This window comes from Motacilla alba, chromosome Z (assembly GCF_015832195.1).
Source record: "Motacilla alba alba isolate MOTALB_02 chromosome Z, Motacilla_alba_V1.0_pri, whole genome shotgun sequence".
Lineage (NCBI taxonomy): Eukaryota > Metazoa > Chordata > Aves > Passeriformes > Motacillidae > Motacilla > Motacilla alba.
Window position 1 is genome coordinate 42,837,267 of NC_052046.1, and position 12,480 is coordinate 42,849,746.

The window sequence follows — 12,480 nt, forward strand, 5'->3', positions numbered from 1 at the left end:
CATCACATTAGAAAAGATACTGGCAATACTTTTTAAAATTTTGCCGTGTAACAGGCTACAAGGTAAAAAAAAAAAAAAAAGAATTATGAGATAGCTCAATTTTGTGCTCAGCTGTGAAAATTTAAGGACCACATTTGTTAAAAGCAAAGTCACCATGGCCATTAATATATAATTAGAATCACGAACAATAGAATCATGAAATATTTTAGGCCAAAAGACACCTCCAGGATCTTGTATATGAATCTCTGCTCAAAGTGGGACTAATCAAGTTAGGTCTCTTGTCCAGTAGAGCACTTGTCTCTACTTGTCCAGAAGAGTGTTGAGTATCTCCAAGGATGGAGATTTAAAAATCTCTGTGAGCAAACTATTCCAGTATTTTCTTGCCCACATGGTAAAAAAAAAGGGACAAAACAAAAAAACCCAACCCCAAAAAACTTGCAAGACTCCTTAGAGTCTTCTCTAGGCAAATCAACAAACCCTGTTCTCTCAGACATTGCTCATGTTCTCTAAGACATTGTTAGTATGTCAGGTGTTAACAACCCCCTCAATACCTTGGTGGATTTCCAGTGGAACTAACTCTAGAATATCAAGATCTGCAGCAGAAAGTATTTCAAAATGTTGATATTCAAATAGAGATATAATTAGGAAAAGAATTACCTCAAATACAATTTTTTGTCTTTTCCAATTAGGATTCAACAATCTCTTGTGTACTTGATGCTGTCTGAGCAGAGCAGTTTAGATAAATTGGCACATCGCCGGTTTATCTTGTATTACTTGTAGATACAGACACCAGAAAGAAAAAGAAACTTTTAGTAACAACTATAGCACATTTCCAGCTACAGGCACAGTATATCCATGAGTATGGTTGGATGCCTCCATTTTATGCTTAATTATGGAATATTGCACACAGTGACATGATACAATTCAAAGTAACGGAAGATGTGAAACAGATACAAGTCCTTCATTCACTTTTCCAATTCACCTTGCAACAGGCTGCTACACTACTCCCCTCCACTTCCAGGGACACACAGCAGCACAAACAAATGTACCCAGGATATTGCACATCAGACCTGCAATGTCCGCTGCTTCGGAGCAATGAATTACCATATTATCCCAGAAACTTTTTTTCTACCAAAATTAGGTATTGCAGAGGAAATCTGCAATCTCTGAGGTAAACTGAGCTGGCAGTCAAGCTCTGGAGCAGAGGATTGCATCAAGCACCATAGGGAGTTTTCCTAAACTGGCAAAAATTCAATCTCACTGCAGAGAGAAGTCCTTACTTAAGTAAGGACTGCTGGGACTCTTACAAGAGGTGGCTTCAACCCCATGCAGGCACAACTGGGAGTGGCTGCAGCCAGATCCCTTCATGGATCCCTCTGCATGTACCAGAAAGGATGTGGGGAACATAGATGTTCCACAGACCCATGCATCCATCTGTCAGGCTGTGGGGAGGGCCAGAGCCTGTCACTGGTATTAGATGGCACTAGGGACAACACTTGTGTGAGGCGCTCTTAGCACTGCCTGTAGACAAGCTGCTCAGCCTCATGTCAGAGCTAAGAGAGGAGGCAGAATGGCTAAGAGGCATCAGGGACTCAGATGCTCTTCTGAAGAGGAGATTGACTGGTGGAGCCATGCTCAGCTACCCATGAGATAAGTGCCCCAGCTGGCTGCATCACAGGAAAGAAAAGATCCTTCACCCTCTCAACCCTCTGCAGAAGGAGAGGACCTAATAGATGGGGGGAGAATGTAATCAGATTGCTTCTTGGGGTGGCAGGTGAATCCACTCCTGACCTACCTCCTGGCCAGCATGACCAGGGCAGCAATCCTCCCCCTGTACTCAGCACTGTTGAGGCCACCCCTCAAGCTCCATGGGCAGTTTTGGCCCCTGACAAGAAGGACATTGAGGTGCTGGAGTGTGTCCAGAGAAGGGCAGCAGAGCTGGGGAAGAATCTGGACCACAAGTTTCATGAGGAGCAGCTGAAGGAGCTGGGATTGTTTAGCCTGTTTTAGAAAACGAGGCCTTATTGTTCTCTACAACTACTCAAAAGGAGACTGTAACCAGGGAAGGTTTGGCCTCTTTTTCAAGGTACCAAGCAATAGAACAAGAGGACATGGCCTCAAGCTGTGCCAGGTGAGGTTTGGATTTCATTTAAGGAAAAATTTCTTCACTGAAAGGTTTTAAGGTATATGAACAGAAGTGGTGAAATCATTATCCCTGGAGGTATTTTAGACATGGTGCCTAAGGACATGGATAAGTAATGAACAGGGCAATGCTGGGTTAATAGATGGATTTGATGATCTTAGAGGTCTTTTCAAATTGTATTGATTCTATATTTCTATAAATTAAGCTGAGAAAGGTGTATAGAATCACTTGGTCCAGGTATATTTTGTTCTTAAAATTAAATTGAGTTTGGTGACTATTTCTACTTTAACATTTTTTCATTTTTGATGTATCTTAAAAACATCTTTGGGCACATGATGCCAAGCCTTTATCTTAAACTCTCAGACAAATGTAAGTAAGTAATACGTGTAAAAACAGTCATAGTAAAGTAAAATTTGCAAACAGAGATAATCATTGGCTATGAGAGCATTGCTTTGCATATGCCAACACGGAATTTCTTATGCTATGAAGTTATATTTTTCTAAGAGTTGTTAACAGAGTCAAACTCCTGATTACAATGCTGTCACAGTTTTCTTATTCTGTTCTTCCTGTTTTTTACTATCCAGAAACACAGACAATTATCTTCTCTTCAGCTTGTAAAATCGCTAATTAATGTTTTCAGAATCAATGTCTGATAGTTTTGAAAGACTCCACAGTATATATAAATATGTACTCTTTGCTATACCTCTTTGTCCAGCTGCAGGTTTTCACCAAACACAGATATATACATTTATCACTTAACAGATTAACCACTGTAGTTAACGCTAAGAAGAAACCTTCCAATTCTGTGTGCTGGACCACAGGGAGTGAAGAAGGCTCACCACTAGAGAATCACAGAATCATTTGACTGAATCAAGTGATTGTGCAGCAGGTGAATATTCCCAAAAAGAAAAATCCCATGATGAGCACAGCGGTACCGTGATATGCTACTGCTCTACATTTTAATTATTCACGCAATTTGTGAATCACGAAGTTACAAAAGTTGACACTATGCCTTTATAAACTGACAGCTGTATAAATAAAAATGAATATACAACATACAGCAAATAAAGTGTAAGATTGTGAGGCTTAAAAAAATAACAGAAAACATCCAAAGACTATAGGTATCTGAGACATGGTATTTCAGTAAAAAAAGCAGTACTTTCCTTTTTATTTCTGCATTTAAAATTATTACTTTGTCCTCCCAGAATTTCACTTCACAGAGTGAAGTGTTTCTTCATTTTGGCATCAGGGCTTCCTTCTAACAGTTGTCTTATAAATACAACAAAATCATATCAGTAGTAATCAGTTTAATTACCACTCACTTACCATGAATAGCAGAAAGCAAAAGCAGGCAGATAATGGTATGTATTTTTGAGTGAGGAATAAATACTGGTTAAAAAAGTGTTTTGTACAGTATTTTTCTGCAGAATACCATTTGAGAAAGGGCTTGAAGTTATACTAAGTCTGCTGATGCTACTAAATTGGGAGGACCTATTGACTCCCTCAAAAGCACAGAGATCGCAAAGGGAGGCCTGGACAAATTTACAGTGATGTGCAAACACCAACAATATGAAGTCTAACCAGAGAAAGAGCCAAATTCTGTACCGAAAATGAAGCAGCCCTGGATGTGCAGCCAGCCTGGAGAATGAGATACTGGAGAGCAGTACTGCAGAAAGAAATCTGAGGGAGGGTTGAGTGCAAGCGGGACATGAGTCCCTGGCACTCAGGACTGGCAGCCAGGAGGGCCAGCTGTGTCTGGGGGGCATCAGGCACAGCATCACCAGCCAGGCAAGGGAGGGAATTGTCCCGCTCTGCTCTGCGCTGGGGCGGCCTCACCTTGACTGCTGGGGGCAGTTCGGGTACCACAGTTTAAGAAAGACATTGAACCATTCGAGGGTGTCCAAAGAGAGGCTACAGAAATGCTGAAGGGCCTTGAGGGGAAGCTGTACAAGGAGTGGCTGAGGTCTCTTGGTCTGCTCAGCCTGGAGGAGACTCAGACTGGAGGGGAAACCTCATTGCAGTTACAACTTCCTTGTGAGGGGAAGGGGAGGGGCAGGCACTGATTCTTCTCTCTGCTGACCAGTGATGGAATCCGAGGCAATGGCCTGAAATTGTATCAGGGAAGGTTTATCATGCAGATTAAGAAGAGGTTCTTCACCCAGAGGGTGCTTGGGCACTGGAATAGGCTCCCCAAGGAAGTAGTCACAGCACCTACCCTGTCTAGTTCAAGAAGCATTTGGACAATGCTCTGGGTGTGACTCTTGGGGTGTCCTGCATAGGGCTTGAGTTGAACTCAATAATCCTTGTGCTTCCCTTCCACCTCAGGATATTCTATGACAATATGATTCTAAATATGACATAAATTTATCACGTGCATAAGTACAAAATAATCTGTAACTTAATCACCTACTGCAAAACCAGAGAAATAATTTCAATATCAATATGAATAAATTCATCAAAGCAGCACTATGTCCCAGGATGAGCCAAACCATTGAACAAACTTCACTTCATATGAGAAGAGGCACATTCATGGCTTTTTTAGGAACTTTCGTGTTAGGCATTTTAATTGTTTTACAGTAGGAGCTCCTTCAGTTTCAAAAAAAGCAGAAGTAACCAGGATGGCCAAAACAAAAAATTGGTTTTTACAGATTTTCAAGAATCTAGCAGCCATTCACAGCTAGGATGCACATCCTGTGGTAAAAGATAACATATTGCCATGCAATTAAAGGCTGATAGTAAAAAACTTGAGGTCTAGCCATAGAGATTGCTCCTGAGAATAACTCCCATACATGGAGTAGCGGGGAGGAAAGTTTTATTGATGGATACTTTATTGTCACAGGTAATATATCAGATGGATTATATGCAGAACAAAGGTATTGCACTGAGTGAATGCCATTATTTCCATAGTTACAAAGTTTTTTTTAAATAATAGACTAACTTTATGATAGAGTGGCAAACTTGGTAAATCTATGGACCGGTATGTGTATTTGCAGTCTAGACAGTACTGCCATTTTCTAGGAAAATATGAAACAAACAAAAAAATGCTTTACACTTAAGTAGACCCGTATCTGTCAATTAAGTGATGCCTGAAAAGTTGAGTACAATTTGTATTTCTATCCTTTTGTGTGGTTGAAGAGGTTAAGAATTGCATTGATCTGATCATCAATGAGAATTACTTCAGCAGAAAGGGAACTAAAATGTTGAGCATGGCAAGCTGTGGGAACGGGATGCACAGTATTTACAGTCACAGACGAAAGATAGATCCAAGAAGAGTTCTATACCCAAAAACATCCCAAGCCTGAGTGTAAATGCTCATATGTACAACTGTGATGTTTCTTACTAATCTGTGAGACTATTTTTTACAGTTACAGTTTGGCAAGTTCAGTCTGAATGAAGTCATAAGCTGAAAGTATTTCAAACTGTTCATCTAAGTGATGACAATGATGCAGGTATCAAAGTCTGGATAGAGACACACCTCTATGCAAGATTAGAATATTTTAAATTATCTGTTTACAGGTATTTAAAAAAGTTAGCAGTTGCAAGCTCACAATCATTGATTACCCTGCACCAATCCCATTTTGTGCATGCTGCAAGTCAATGTCATACTCCCAGGTACGAACTATCAACCCAAATGGATACAAGTAGTTAAAAACTATAAATACAAGCTTTCCACAGCTGTATCCAATAAAAATCCAATGGTGCATTAATTGAATAACAAAAATTGTAATTAAATCCATAAAATTCTGGGGGTTATAACCAAACTTGGACATGCACCCAGGTAATCATAAACAAATATACACTGGGATAAACTAATTCCCATGTCCCACTAGTAATGTCCTTGTTTCTACCTTTCAAAATTGTTGGCAGAGTTGGTACCTACAGAAATGAAACACACTGTTGTCTTGGGCAGGTTTGTACATGAAGAAACTCTGTACCTCTTTGATCTACACCCCAGTAATAATCTCTATGACATGCCTGTCAATATTTATCAGTGCTGTTCAATTTAGGAATATCTCTGTGTAATTTAGGAAGATTACTGGGAATTAATGCATCCAGTACACCTGTTGAAATTAAGAAATACGTTATAAGGCCATTTTCTGATGGAGTGTATAATACAGCTTTCTTAGGATTATCCAAGTTTCAACAGATGCAGGGAGCAAGAAGCATTTGTTCAGTTCATGACTAAAAAATAAAACTTAAGCATTTCAAATAATATTAGTGAAATTTCCAAAGAATAGTAAAACAAAGCTGCTTTTAATTTTCATTTATTTGATTGCTTCAAAGTATAGAAAAGTAAAACCTACACATTTAAATACAGTGCTAGGAAGTCCATAACCACTATAAGAAATAGGAGAAAACCAAACAGGCTATTACTTCTCAGAAGATAGTTGTGTAATACCTTCCTTATTAGGAATTAACAATTATGCAGAGCTATACAAGAATAAATCACCTTGAACATCTGTGCACTTTTTAATTTTTTTTCACATACATAATTTTACCAGCCCTTCCCTAGAACAGCTTGTATATGATTACATCTCCATATGTGTGGCCTACTTGAAACTTGCAATGATGTTTTTGAGCAATGTTGGGCATTAGTGGCGTTAACCACAATCTCAGGTTTATTATTATCTAGCTTTTCTTGGAAGACCAACTAAGGGAGGAAAAATCTGTGAGTTTGAGTAGAGTAAATGCAACTAGAAAAAAAGTTTCTTTTTAAAGTGTTTATGTCATAGTCTACAATGCAACACAGAACATTAGGTAGTTCTGATTTTCCTGAAAAAGAAGGTCAAATATTTGAAGAGTTGCTGTAGACCTACCTTTCTAAAACCTGTGCCAGCTTGTGGTGGGTTGAGTCTAGCGAGATGCCAGATGCCCACCAAAGCTGCTCTATCACTTCCACTCCTCTATGGGATAAGGGAAAAAAAATATAACCAAAAGCTCATGGGTTGAGATAAGAACAGGGAGAGATCTCTCAGCAATTATCATCATGGAAGGACAGACTTGACTTGGGAAAATAAGCTTAATATATTAACAATTTAGTCAGAGTAGGGTAATGAGAAATAAAACCTAAATCTTGAAACACATTCACTTTACCTTCCCCTTTTTCCCAGGCTCAGCTTTACTCGCAAATTCTCCAGCTCCTCCATACCTCCCCAGTGTTGCAGGGGAAGAGGGAGTGGGAGTTGTGGTCTGTTCATCACATGTTGCTCCTGGTGTTCCTTCCTCCTCAGGGGAAGAACTCCTCACACTCTGCACCTGCTTCAGCATGGAGTGTCTCCCATGGCAGACAGTCTTCCATGAACTTCTCCAGTGAGGGTCCTTCCCAAAGGCTGAAGCTCTTTACAAACTATTCCAACACTGGTCTGTTCCCTGTGGTGTAGTCCTTCAGGAAAAGGCTGCTCCAGGGCGAGTCCCTCATGGGGTCACAAGTCCACCAAAAAAACTCCTCCAGCATGGGTTCTTCTCTCCATAGGGCCACAGGTCCTGCCAGAAGCCTGCTTCAGCATGGGCTTCCCAAGGGGCCACAGACTCCTCAGGGCATCCACTGCCCTGTGGGGGCTCTTCAGAAGGTGTAGGCATATCTCTTCCAACAACTCTTTTCCAAGGTCCCTGGATTCCAACAGACAGATTATGATGTGAAAGCAGTAGTACAACAAAGGAGCTATGATACCAAAACTGTAACATAACTAACAGAAAACGCCAGAGCTTTGAGCCAGTGACATCCAATTACCTTTTCCAGCGGTCTGAGCTGGGAACCTCCAGGTTCCTCCAGGCTGCCATGTAACCTTTTCCAATATGACAAAGACACGTGTCACTGAGTTTGTGTTACATATTTTGAATGTCAAGCAGACCTGGCTACCAGGGCTGCCAGACAATAAATACAATTTACCAAGATAAATCTACATTTTAAAAAATATTATTTTTCTAGAATAGGATGAAGGAGCTTGTATTCAAATGTTTCCAAAGCTAATACAGTATATCCCAGTCAGAGCATATCCTATATTATGTCTTTGCCCAAGGTGCTTGTGGACATTTTCATTTTAAAACAGTTTGGCTGTTTTCAAAGACATAAAATGTTACTGAGAGTCTGGTTAAAAATGAATATGGATGTAATTCCTCATATAGGAACAAGCACATCCATAGAAACATTTGACAAAACATACTGCAAATGTTATTACAAGGGTCTAAAGGGAGATGGAATGAGTTTATGGAAGAGAAATCTATAAGATGTTACTAAATACATGAAAACACATCTAGCTTAGGAAAGTGCCAAAGCCAAGAACTGTTGACAGCTGAGAAAGTTTACAAACTCAGGCCTGTGCTATGCCTCTGTATTCATTGTCCTCACGATAAAAGCAATTTTGGGACTAGTTGCCAAAATTCAGGTTCCTGCACCACACACAGCTGCCAAGAGCAGAACAGTCTGTTCTCTGTTCTTTCTACTTTTTACACAGAGCTTTGATGATGCTTTCACTTCAGTATTGTATACACAGGCAGGTGCTACACATTTCTGAATAGGCTTCTCTACCCACTCCTATACCCACTGAATACAGACCAAAGAGCTAAACTTGTCAGTAGAAAGAGAGAGACCCTGAAGAGGTCTATAATATTACAGATTTGAGATACATTCAATCAGTCATAGAAACTTTCAGAAGAAAAATAACATGCTCAGTTATTGAACAGGCCTGTACTCCAGAGAGTACTGTTTCAGGAACTGAGATTTCCAGTTCTGAGCATTGTAACTATAAACAGAATCACAGAATGGTTCAGGTCAGAAGGGATCACTGTGGATCACCTGGTCTGATCTCCTTGCTCAAGCATGGTCATCCCAGAGCCCTTGGCAAAGGATTGTGATCAAGCAGGTCTTGAATATCTGCAGTGAGGGACACTCTGCACCTTCTCTGGGCAATCTGTTCCAGGCACAGTCACCTGCATGGTAACAAAGTTCTTCTTCAGTTCAGATGGAACTTCCTGTGCATCAGTTTCTGCCTGTTGCCTCTTGTCCTATTGCTGGGCACCACTGAGAAGATGGTCTCATCCATGCTCCTGACACCCTCCCCTAGATATTTATAGATGTTGTTGAGGTCCCCTCTCAGTCATTTCTTCTCGAGGCTGAACAAGCCCAGCTCTCACAGCCTTTCCTCATTAGAGAGATGCTCCAGCCTCTTTAATCATCAAACCTATGTCAGCAAGTAGAGATAAGTTCCCAGTCGGTGTCACCAGGTCATCCTCACTCAGACCATGATAGAAAATATTCCTCAAGTGAGTCAGTATCACAGTTTTGAAAGAACCATTGAGACAACATTTGCCCTAAATTTTTAAGTCTACAAATGAAGCAGATTTAAATGCAGATCTTTAAAACATTATTATATCTTTCAACATTCCAGGTTCCACACTTACAATGTGCTGTACCTTCCTTGCTCTGTCTTGTAGTTCTGTGTTATGCACAAATCTCAAGGCACTTGGGTTTGTGTGTTTGGGAAAGACACAAACCAGACTCTTCTGGACTGCTGGTACTATTGACAGCACTAAATAGACCCTCATTTGAATATCTGTCAAATGTGCTGTTTGCTCCAACAGAAAGATTAGACATTAGTGAGAGAGAGATCTTCTTTGACATTACTACTTACAAATGAAACATATATTATCTGTTAAAGAAAAAGAACAAAGTTTTGGCAACTTCAAATATAAGGCTTCAAATGCATGTATAATATCTTCCTGCATAACTGCACTGGGTTTTGCTCAATAACGTTAATTTTCTACATAGTGGCTTGTACGGTTCAGTGTTTTGAATTGGTGCTGAAAATAGAGTGATGACATCCCTGTGTTTTAGATACTGCTGAACAGTGCTTGAACAATGTAAGTCCTCTTCTGTTTCTTATGGTGCTTGGCCGGTGAGCAGGAGGGATGTGCACAAAAGGTTGTGAAGGGACACAGCTGGACAGCTGACCCCAACTGACCAAAACAATATTCCATATTGTATGGCATCATGCTCAGTATATAAAGCTGAGGGACAAAAATGGAGAAGGGGTATGGGCATTGGGAGTAACGGTATTTGTCTTCCCAAGCAATCATTACATGCGATGAAACCCTGCTTTCCCAGTGACAATTGAACATCTGCCTGCTGAAGCTTTGTTTGCACACACAGTTTTTGTCTTACCTATCAAACTATCTTTGTCTCAACCCACAAGTTTTGTCACTTTTACCCTTCCAACTCTCTCCCCATGTCCCTGTGGGGGACTGAACAAGTGGCTGTCTGGTTCAGCTGCCTGCCAGGACAAACCCACAACCCAATAGTTCAAACAATCCTGCTGTCTAACTTTGCAGCAATTAAATGTGAAATATTCTATTGTCTCTCTTCAAACAGATGAAGTCTGTGCTGTAGATTTTTCTAATTCAGTCTAACTACAGAGAAGCCACTCACAGATCAGTTCAGAGAAAGAAAATGACCCGGTGAGATTTCTCAATAAAGTCAGGGATCCTTGACAAATGGATCATTGAGTTTGTCTTGCTAAGGACCTCCTTCTGTGTGCAAGATGAATCGAAATAGTAAACAGGAGGACATGCACTAGGTAGATATGTTTTGCTTGTTAATTGCCAGACATTCAGGCCTTGAGCATGTCTGACAGAGTGCATGGATTTATCAACCAGACAGTCTGTGTTTGAAATGCTGTATAGCATTAAGAATTAAGATGCAGCACCTTGGTTCCATTGGGAGCATAACTGATATAAAAAGCAAGAGTGATATAAATCCCAAGAAGAAGAACAGTAAAACCAAAGAAACACAGACGATACCTTTTGTCAGCACACCAGGAAGGAGGGGATTTTCTTCAAGAAAGGTAGTAGGACTGGGAGTGGAAGAGGCTTTCTCTCGTAGGTAAAGAGGCAGATATAGCACAGAGTCTCTCCAGCAGCAGGGTGATAGATATACAGCCAGCTTGATGTTTACTTATGGACATTGGATGGAATTCAGGGATCTTGTGGTTTTATTTTCTGTGAAAGAGTCATGAGAAAAGCGCTTTGAAGGATTTGCATATGGCAAAGACTTCAAGGTATGCCTCAAAAGAACAAGAGCAGTGGTCTGTCCAGAGTTCAGAGGAATTGGCTGCCAGGACTTGTATGTACACTGGCCATTAATTCCTCTAATTGCTCCAAATACATGACACTCTAGAGACCTGAATATTGTGGGAGAGACTTCTCATCTTTAATATAGGTGATGGCTCTAATAGTTTTATCTCTAAGTGTACTTTTCTCCCACATAATTTTATCAGTCCTATTTAAGCACTCAGATATATATTTAAGAATGTAACACCCCTGTGAGGGGAGGAAGCACCTCTAGGGCCCTTCTTAAGAAAAGAGACAGCAAGGCCCAAGTAGAGCAAAACTACTAATCTAAAACAGGTAAATGATACCTGGATGAGCAGGAATCTGATCAAAGTACTCCAATTTCCCACTTCAGTGTTTTAACCATTTAAGTTTTTTGTTCAAGAGAGTACAAGATGATGAACAGAACAAGACACAGAGTACAAAGATGGAAAATATGAGGATGTACTGAAGGCTTAATAACAACTTTGCCACATCCACTTCGAGTGTGCATTTTTCCACCCTGGGTAGCACTGCTTCACACAGAGGTAACAAAAAAAAAAAAAAAAAAAAAAAGAAAAACAAAGGAAATTTTAAGAAGGCAGGTAAGAGTTTCCTTTCAAATCACCATTCAGACAGGACTGGCCAGATATGAACAATGGTGAGAGGAAAAGAAGACATAAATACCACTTAAAGTGAGGAAGACATATATTTGTACTGCTGACTGAAATAATTCTGAACTAGGAAGCCCATAGCTATGTACCTAGGGTAGTTTTCCGAGAGCCTCAAGCCTGTTTCCTCTTGCGTGATGAGTTCAGCTTCTGCAGTATATGAGCAACATCTAGTGTTAGCTGAGGCATACTGCACATTTGGGCACCTGCGTGAATGGTTGAACATCTGGATTGTGGACAATCCATGACTGTGCAAGAGCTTCCTTGACAACTCTTGGTCAGGTCAAGAGGATGCATCCCAGAGATCAGATAGGTATTACCACAAAAGGCACACATCATGTATTTGCTTCCCTTATCTCAAGGCCTGACTGCTGTAAGTGGTCTGTTCAGTTGGTGTCCATTTTAAACTTACTAATAAACAGTTTGGACCTTGAGAAAGCAGGTTAAAGGTACAGTATCAATTCAAAAGTGATGTGTTTTAGACAAACAAGTTTCTAATCCACAGGGTATGCCTGTATCTGCTCTGGCAGTCATCCAGCAGCCATGGTTCCTGTGAGCTATAGGTCATTTACAAGCCACAAG

General features: G+C 40.4%; 1 protein-coding gene across 4 annotated transcripts in view; it reads right to left on the reverse strand.

The window, feature by feature from the left end:
• Nucleotides 1–6,408: 6,408 nt before the first annotated feature.
• The window catches only part of TRABD2A (TraB domain containing 2A), a 95,695-nt gene continuing 89,623 nt past the window's right edge, over nucleotides 6,409–12,480 (reverse strand). For 3 of the 4 annotated variants that reach the window (XM_038125694.1, XM_038125697.1, XM_038125692.1), the window contains one exon: nucleotides 6,409–7,753. In XM_038125694.1, coding sequence (XP_037981622.1) covers nucleotides 7,567–7,753 — 187 coding nt within the window. In that variant the 3' untranslated portion in view covers nucleotides 6,409–7,566. Of the gene's footprint in view, nucleotides 7,754–10,950; nucleotides 11,138–12,480 lie in introns of those variants that run through there. The other variant, XM_038125696.1, reaches the window with a different exon arrangement.